Source organism: Mauremys reevesii, linkage group 11 (genome assembly GCF_016161935.1).
Source record: "Mauremys reevesii isolate NIE-2019 linkage group 11, ASM1616193v1, whole genome shotgun sequence".
Taxonomy (NCBI): domain Eukaryota; kingdom Metazoa; phylum Chordata; order Testudines; family Geoemydidae; genus Mauremys; species Mauremys reevesii.
In genome coordinates, this window is record NC_052633.1 from 31,758,927 (window position 1) to 31,768,781 (window position 9,855).

Consider the following 9,855-nt stretch of genomic DNA (forward strand, 5'->3'; position numbering starts at 1 on the left):
ACCCAACAACCACCCCATGGCCAGCGTGAGACTAACACACCCAACAACCACCCCATCGCCACCGTGAGACTGTACCACACCCAACCACCACCCCATCGCCACCGTGAGACTAACACACCCAACCACCACCCCATGGCCACCGTGAGACTGTACCACACCCAACCACCACCCCATGGCCACCGTGAGACTGTACCACACCCAACAACCACCCCATGGCCACTGTGAGACTGTACCACACCCAACAACCACCCCATGGCCACCGTGAGACTGTACCACACCCAACAACCACCCCATGGCCACCGTGAGACTGTACCACAGCCAACAACCACCCCATGGCCACCGTGAGACTGTACCACACCCAACAACCACCCCATGGCCACTGTGAGACTGTACCACACCCAACCACCACCACATGGCCACCGTGAGACTGTAACACACCCAACCACCACCCCATCGCCACCGTGAGACTGTAACACACCCAACAACCACCCCATCGCCACCGTGAGACTGTAACACACCCAACAACCACCCCATCGCCACCGTGAGACTGTCACACATCCAACAACCACCACATGGCCACCGTGAGACTAACACCCCCAACAACCACCACATGGCCACCGTGAGACTGTAACACACCCAACCACCACCACATGGCCACCGTGAGACTGTAACACACCCAACAACCACCCCATCGCCACCGTGAGACTGTAACACACCCAACAACCACCACATGGCCACCGTGAGACTAACACCCCCAACAACCACCACATGGCCACCGTGAGACTGTCACACACCCAACAACCACCACATGGCCACCGTGAGACTAACACCCCCAACAACCACCACATGGCCACCGTGAGACTGTAACACACCCAACCACCACCACATGGCCACCGTGAGACTGTAACACACCCAACCACCACCACATGGCCACCGTGAGACTGTAAGGGAGAGGGGATTGTTGTGTGTGTGTTAGTCTCACAGGTGTATGAGGTCATGTAGGTTTCTGTGTGTCTGTTACAGTCTCACAGGATTCAGGAGATTGCTCTGTGCACGTGTGTGTTACAATCTCATGGAACGTGGGGTTATGTGGGTTGCTGTGTGTGTGTTAGTCTTCTGGGATTGGCGGAGGTTACCATCTCAGAGGAGGAGGCAACAGTTGCTGGCTGCATTACAGCGTCACAGAGGTTACTGGGGTTTGCTGGGTGTGCAGTTGGGATGATGGGGATAGTCAGGCGTGTTACAGTCTCACATGGGTGAAGGGGGGTTGTTGGGTGTGTTACAGTCTCACAGAGGGTGATGGGGTAGCTGGATGTGTTAGTGTCATGGGAGTGATGGGTCATGATGGGGGTGTGTTGCTGGGTGTGTTTGTCTCACAGGGTGCTGGGTGCATTACAATCTCACTAGGATGATGGGGGGCTGCTGAGTGTGTTACAGTCTCACAGGAGGTGAGGGTAGGTTGCCTGATGTGTTTCAGTCTCACGCGGGCCATGGGGAGGTTACTGGGTGTGTTACAGTCTCACAGGAGGTGAGGGTAGGTTGCTGGGTTTGTTACAGTCTCACGGTGGCCATGTGGTGGTTGTTGGGTGTGTTGTGAGGCTGTAACACACAGAGCAAACTCTACTGAGACTGTAACACACATACAGCAACCTCTCTCATGTATACCCTGTGAGACTGTAACGCACACAAATACCCCCATCCCATGAGACTGTAACACACACACAGCAACATACATCACATTCAATGATGTTATCAATCTTATATATGTGACTAGATACTGTAAATGACTGTTGAAGGGGGAGTTGCAAAGTTGCCTTGTGGTTGGGATTACATCTGGCTTACCTTGTGTGGGGGCGGAAGGGTAACCCTACCTACACCCCCTCCCCCAGGAGATGAACATCCACAACAGCCTCTCCCATACCCAAGACTAACATGCACAGCAAACTGTCACCTCTGCCCTGGAAACTGTAACACACACACAACAAACACAGTGAGTAGGGTGGCCAACCCTCCAGGATTGCCCTGGAGTCTCCAGGAATTAACAGATATAGACTCAGATCTTGAACCCAGTAACTTCAGTAAAACTTCACATTGGCCCAGGGTTCCACTCATGTAGATCTGCTTGCAGGATCAGGACCATGGACGTTTAGGACAAAATAAATCCTACTGAGCTGCGAGAACATTGCTGACATTACTGATAATATGCTTGAGATACACTTTCTGGTTTAGCTTTTGATAAAAGCTCCTACTTAGATTAGTTTGCCAAAAATATACATACTAATACTGAGACACTAATACAATGGCCACCTTTTAAAAATACCAATACCTACTGCTTAATATAATTAAATTTACTGTGGCATTTCCTAAACCCATTGTAGGAAATACTGCAAGTCAAGTTGCTGGTGCCCAAAGGCAGGCATGTTATAAATATGTAACAAATCTCCCAGCTGTCCCTCATTTTACATACACATTTATACTTGACCCACCCAAATCCTGTGTTATTTCATTTCTACTGCAAATTAAGAGATCAGAAATGTTGAATCATGAAACCAACAATACTGCCTATGGTAAATAAATTAATCTTTTAAAGCTTTTCACACTTATTTATTCTTGAATTTCTCACTTTGAGTGGTTTGTCAATTATGAGAGCTGGCAGGATAATGACGAGATGAAGAACTTTCAAGAAAAAATTACTCATTGTTCCACCATCCTTTCTCTTTTAGGTATCTCAGCTTAAAACTTCTGGTTTTGGCACTGCTTCTTTATGTCATCTCCATCTTCAGTTTTAAACCAGTTTATATTACTGGTTAGAAGGGGTGTAAATGAGGGCAGTATTTTGTCCTTGTTCTGTAAGGAAGTGTACATAACATTGTAGGTTTTAAGTCTTTAGCCATATTCTGGGGCTTACAGAGTGGACAGCTTCAGGGGAGTGCACATTAGAACAGCACTCTTTGAAAAAGTAAACTCTTTTTTGAGCAAGCCTACCTATACCATGTGTTGCAAGAGATAAAGAGGAAGAGGTAAGTTTCCCCTCCTGCTTTGGAGACTAGTATCATTGAAAGCTCCAGCAGGAAGCACTTCCTTTATTCTTAAGGAGGCTTCTGGCTGGCCCCTGAACAGGATGCGAGGGAAGAGAAGGCTCCTTACTGTCTGGCCACCCCACAGAATTCAATAAAAACCTGTTTACCTTGCAAAGTCAACTTAAGAAAAAAAAAAACAGAGGCAGTTTGTTATAAGAACAGTTTATTATCTAGATTTTATAACCCGCTAGACTGGATAAAGGTTGGACTTGGTATTAAAGTAGATGGGGTCACTTTATTATGAGAGCCTGCATTTTATTTTCTTTTTCTATTGCTACCTCCACAGACAGTTCAATGAAAACCTACCATTCTGTTCCACCTGATGTTTCAAACAAACCAGAACTTGTTTGATCATTTTCTCACCACTCTGGGAAAAATGTGTCCTTGGGCCAAATCATCGCTGAAGTCAATGGAAGACTATCAGGGAAAAAGCCAGTCTCTTAGCAACTGAATGTCTGGACCAACTAGTGTAACAGTCTATTTAGACTAAAAAGCTGAAGAATGAACTGTGGGGGAAAGGAATTTAACCTCCCCTCATACATAGATATTTAAATTCAGAAATGACCGTTTAAGGTATGCTATGCCAGCACATTTGTTACAGAATAACCACACAGATAGTTGCATGCATCTCTCTTATTTTATCATTTGTGATCATCTATGCTTCCATTTGCCTTTTTACTGCACTCTTGATACTTGTGAAGCTGCTCCATGAAGCCAGGATTCGGACAGATAGCAGGTCTTGCATTTTTCACCCAAGAAAATGCCCTAGCAAAATTGAGTCCTTCTGAATTAATTAAAAAACCAATGATGATTGCGGCAGCACGAGAAACTCCTGCGTTACAGTGAACCAGCACCACTCCATCCTTCAAGAGAAAAATGAAACACATTAGTCATTTGAGATACTGTTTTACTATTGTCTATTATACAGGCAGTGACAGATTTCATATATCATTTCCTACTGTTTATTTAGGTTTATTAAAAGCACCTTATCTAGCTCTAAGCAATTGTATAAATATCAATACCTACAAACAAGGATAAAGTGCCCTAAACATCTTGCAGTATAGAAATATTAGTATTACCATGAAAGGCTTTATAAGAATACTTCTGATTATAGAGAAGTAACTGGAAAATTAACTTCTGAAGTGGAGCAGTGACACTAAGCTGGCAAGTATCATTTAGGAATGAAGTGGAAATCGTAACTGGAAACCTGAAGGAGGTCATTAAGTGACACCCCGTTTCAGGTAACTTGTAAATGATATGTTAGAAAGAAAGAACACTACGTGGCACAAAAGCGGATGGGGCAATGTTACCTTCCTTTATCCTAAGCTATGTAAATAATGAACATGATAGATCTGGTGGAATAAGCCAGAACCAGGTTTGACTATCAAGGCATTTTGTCTTCTTGCACTGTTAAAGTCAATTACTATATTTTATACAGGCCATTCAACATATAACAATTAGAGAGGACTTTGATTATCTGTAGAGCCTGCCAAGCTTTTTAAAAATTCTGGCATGAGATGTGACATCTTTTTTTTCCCCCTCTCTACCCTGACATTCCTTTTTCTACAAGAATTAAGGCAATCAACCTAAACCAGAGCAAAATTCTGTTCCTAGACTTGCTATGTAGATCTCAGTTCTGATTTCCTGGTCTCACACTTCTGGAGAAATGAGACCAGTCCAGTGCATGTACACAGAACAGAATATCAGAAATGAAAGCTGCCAAGCAAGTTTTCTCCTATTTCCTACTTTTGTTCTTTTACAGGAATTTTGACATGCAGTTAGGCACTGATTCAGCAAAGCAGTTAAACACAAAACTTATGTCTATCCCTGTTCAGTAAATATTTGCTGAATGGGGATGGTTTGCTGAATCAGGACCTTTGGTTACAGTTACAGTTACTAACGTGTGCTCTATTTTTATGCTGAATTCATAGTTTACTGTGTTTCACTTTTAAGGGAGGGTTCAAGGGACAGTAGCAAGCTGAGGTATCCCTGACAGCTGGAGGAAGCCAGCAAAAATCCCACTGATTTCCAGGGGCACTGCCAAACTCCCTGTTTCTTCTCTGGTATGTCAAAACTCTGCCTCCCTAATAGATGAATTCTGGAAGCTTATAGAGCTTTCCTTTTCCCCTGCAGGTTTTACTCCTGGAAGAGGGATCTAGACCCATGTTAAGACTTGCTTATCAAAAAGTCACTCATTGCTCTAGATCGAATTAAGAAATACTGCACTAAAAAAATAAATCTAGTAGATAATAGTAAACAATATTTGATCACTCTAAGAAAAGCATGATTGATGTGTTTTTGTTTTTTTAACCAGAGGAAACTGTTTTAAGTTATTGCCACATACCCAGGATAACTAATAGTATGAAATATTGATTTACCAGCATCTTAGCTTGCTCAATAAATTCAAAACATTCCGGGAAATACGATGTGATGTCAGTCTCAGGGAGATCCAGTATAGAAATATTCTTGTATATAAAGTCATTGGGGAAGGCATTTTCAACTCCATATGCCACATTTAGGATATGAGTAACCTAAGCCAAAAAAAAGGTAGTTTATGACAACAACAAGCAAAATGGACAAGAACAAAAATAGCATTATCCATTAAGCAGACATCAATTGGAACATCAAATAGTAGTACTCAATTTTATTCAGACATTCTGTCTGTGTTTCTGATTTGAGTATCTTTTTGAATCCACTTAAGATTTTATATATAGTGTTAAAATGTATAAAGCGGCATTTCAGTTTTCTTCAGTCCATCTTAACAAAAGAAGAATTAAGCTTTAGGGTAATGATGATTTTTCAAGAAGTTAACTTCTGAAAATGAATCTTTGAGAAGTTGTTGTTGCTACAGGTTAAAGTCTGCATCTTAGGTTATCTAGTTCCTTTCATAAAGGAGGCACCCAAAATCCTTTGCAAACTACTTATAGAAATCCCCTCACTGATCACTGAAACATAGTCACCTCGGGGGTGGAATGAACCTACTATTTAATAGTGCATAGCCACAGTATGTAACAGATAATGAAAGAATATGAAGAATTCCATATCCAATAAACTACTAAGGGAATTTTTAGGCTGGTCAAATCTGATTAACCAAATTGAATTTGGCAAGACTGACACCTTGTAGAAAGGAGCCATGGGATCTTGAATGACTATGAGTAGGCAAAAACATCCCAGCTGAATGTGGAGGGGGCCCAAATTAAATTAAGACTGTGAGGGTCTTCTGCTCTCTGGGTGCACTGACTGGTCCCCTACCAGACCTTTGCCTGCTAGCAGTATTAGGCACTCTGGGGAAAGATCTGGCCAATGGGCCTTCACCCTCATGCTGAATCATATGATGGAAGAGCTACTGCTTCCCCTCACAGGGATGAAGAGAGAATATCTGTTGGGCAGGGGACGAAGAGATAATATCTGTTGCCCACACCCTAACTACACCAGCTAGCATAAGGGTTTTAAAGAGAAGAGGGGGACAGCAGAGCACAGGAGAAGAATAGAAGAGAAAATTAGCTGCAATATATTAGCCAGCCCTACAGCTGAGGAGGCAACACCTCCATCAGCAAAATGTCCCCTAGCATTATGCTGGGACATTGGAGAACTGGTTAACAGTGCACTTATTGAGTCACCAGCATTGCTTACTGGAGCATGGGGCCTCATGGTGCAGCAGGTACAGACTAGGCAGGACAGGGAAAAGATGGCCTTATGCCATTTTTGCGCTGTCTGAATTCTGGCCTGGCTAGAGACTACTGTAAGTTATGGCAAGGTGGCACAAGGCTATCCATAAAGTCCCTATACTGCCAGAGTATTGGCCTGCAGCAGGGGAATCCCCCTGGAGTACATTCCACTCTCATTAGATCACCAGTGATCTAGAAAGGGACCAAAGTTGGGGAAAGACTCAGGACTATGTCGTCCCCCCCTTGAATATCTCCCATTCAAACACTGAGCAGGCTTAGTATCTGAGGACTGATAAATACACGGTTTGAAATGCATATAATCTGTTCTATAATAAAGCAAACTTTAAACCACAGCTAATCTTGAAATTTCATATTTCTTGCGAAATCCACAAACACCCATCACATTGTGTGCATGGATCAGATGCAAGCTTTTGAGTAGCAACCTTATTAAATTAGATATAAAATATAGCTCATTTGTAAAGGGAAAAGTCAGAAAACTAACATTCTCTAATGATTAAAAAAGCATTCTCACTAGCAAATGCTAAATATAAGACAGTCTATAGTCATTGTTAGGCAGTTTCTTACCCCATATTTTTTCATTGTCTCCAGATCCTGAGCAGCATCTTGTGATCCTGTAAAGAGAAGGGGCTCATTATTGCATTATTTGCACAGAGCTGTCAAAATATAAACAAAGCAAATACCCTACTTAATTTTAAAAGAAGTTAGCTATTTGTTTTTCCCTGGGGACAATGAGTTATTTTTAATAATGCAATCTAAATATGTTTACATTGTGTATAGTAACTTTTCATCTGAGTTTAATAAATCCAACTTTCCATCTGCTTAACTGGATAAAAACAATGTGAGCAGGAACGCAGAAGGGCAAGCACGAAGAAAGTCATATTATGAATGCCAAGACAGCAATCTCTTGGAAGGAACTTGATCCTGAATGGTGCGGTGCTGAGCACTTTATGAAAGATATGTATCGGCGCCACCTCCAGTTGACTTTCGCGGGAGCTAAGCACCCCCCTGGTTGGTGCTCAGACCCTTCCAGGAGCAGGCATTTAACAGGGATGTAATTTTAAATTCAAATACGGACTCACCTAGCAGCAACCAGGGCTTAATAACGCCAACCTGCAGGTCCAAGCTAAGGTCTTGTACGTAACCACAACCGAACCCATCACTTGGCTCTGCTTCTTCCACCACCTGCATTCGGGCATCTTTCCATGTCTCTATCATTCTCTTCCCCGTTAAAGTTGTTACCCTTGTGCATTGCTTCTTAAGATTCTTCCTAGAGAAGCTTCTGATTTCCTGAGTGAGTGAGTGCATTACATGAGCAGGCACCTTAGTTCCAGCTAGCACGTAACGCAGGCAAACCTAGCAGCCTGCAATTCTTCTCAGTGAAGCCAATCTCCTTCTCTTTAGCCTCTGGCACAGTCTGCACTGAACGAGCGAGCGCCTTGCTGCTTGGAGCGGGCAGGCAGCAGACAAGGCAACCACCCTAAGCCTCATTGTTCTAAACCGGCTGTGCAAGACAGCTTTTGATTGGCCATAGAGAAGCGTTCCCCGATTGGTTTACAATCTCTTCTTCCTGTTAGCTGGCTTTCCATCTGTAGCACTCCAGGCACCAATGAAAAATAGCTCTGCGCAATCATGTTTTGATCTGACCACGCGTGTTATTTGTCTGTATTCTAGTTGTGTTTGTTTAGTTGATTGTGTCGACTGCTACAGAATTGTTATTTGTAAAATAATTGGGGAAGCTGTAAAACTGGATTGTGATTTATAAAGTTTTAATTTAAAATATTTTCTGATGAAGTCGGGGCTTGTCAACATTGCAAGTCAACACGCCTGGAGACTGAACTCCGTTATTTACCCGTGTTACAGAAAATGTTGACAAGCATAGGGGAGGAGATCATTGTGTTGACATTTTCCTACGAAATTGTTCAGGTTTTCACTGGAAAACTCTTCCCCCCCCCCCCCCACCGGGTTTTGGCAACAGAAATCTATTGTTAACAAATCAGTTTTCAGCAACATAAAGCCAAAAACTTTTGGGCAGTCAAGCAACATTTTTTTATTTGAGTGGAAACTTTAGTCTGACTAACTGAAATGTTTCAGGTTTTGGTTGCTGGAGTTTGCAGTTCTTTGTTTTCCAGGAGAAACTCAACCAATTTCTTCAAAAATAGCCATTTCACGTGGAAATTTCCTTTTTGACAAAAGCCCCATTTTTTGTCCAATGAAAAATTTTGACCAGCTATGTATGTGAGCTTCCCCATACTGCCCCACCAGTCTGTAATCTGCCTGTCTTTAGAATACCATTATGTTTAATTTTTTGTTGTTGTAAATGGTTGGCTGGAGATATATTTTTTGCTTGTATGCCCTGACTGCTAAGATGTGTGTTCAGGTAACTTGTATAATTTAGGAGAGAAGTTCTTTATGACAGTGTGTGGCCAAGGATGGTGCGAAAAAAGAAAATAAAGCTTGCAGAAACTACTAGTGTTAATTTGCAGTGTAACCTGGTGTCAACCATAATAATTTAAACAGAGTGTTCACTGCAGCTCCAACTATAGTAATTGGGAAAATCCCATGCCTGCAGGAAAGAAACCCTTAAGCACCAAAATGGAATAGTTATGAAGACTGATTTTATATCTCAGTATTTCTCTCCAGAATCTTATGGAGCAAACACCAAAAACTTGAGCAGGATGGGACTCTCTTGCTTACAACACTGGTGTAATCATAGTGAGAGATGTTCTCATCTCTGATCTCCCAGTCTCTCACTCTCATACACACACACTTTCAGGCATTCTGATTGGAGGGTATGTTTGTGGGGCTGTTCTTCTCCCAGACAAGGTTCCACACCATTGTTTTACCCATGTATTTTAGTTGGGCGAGGGTAGCATTTCAAATTCCAAACTGATTCAGGAAATAGGGACCTAATTCGGCAATGCATACTCAAGCAGACCCTTTGAAATTAATGGAAATCCAGGAGTAGGGCTGGAGCTGGACATTGTCTGTCCTAGGAACCCCTATCTCCAAAAGCTCTGCTGGGGGGAGTGGCTGGGCTGGAGCTGCATTGGTGTTTTGGCCCCTGGTCCCAGCTTATGATGTGAGAT

General features: G+C 42.7%; 1 protein-coding gene across 1 annotated transcript; it reads right to left on the reverse strand.

Moving 5' to 3' along the window:
* Window positions 1–3,277: 3,277 nt before the first annotated feature.
* DUSP19 (dual specificity phosphatase 19) lies at window positions 3,278–8,282 on the reverse strand. Its single transcript, XM_039493757.1, has 4 exons — window positions 7,849–8,282; window positions 7,334–7,380; window positions 5,459–5,611; window positions 3,278–3,943 (listed from the first exon to the last, which is right to left on the reverse strand). Exons 1-4 carry the CDS (start codon window positions 8,072–8,074, stop codon window positions 3,722–3,724), a joined length of 648 nt encoding a protein of 215 aa, XP_039349691.1. The 5' UTR covers window positions 8,075–8,282; the 3' UTR covers window positions 3,278–3,721.
* Window positions 8,283–9,855: the final 1,573 nt, after the last annotated feature.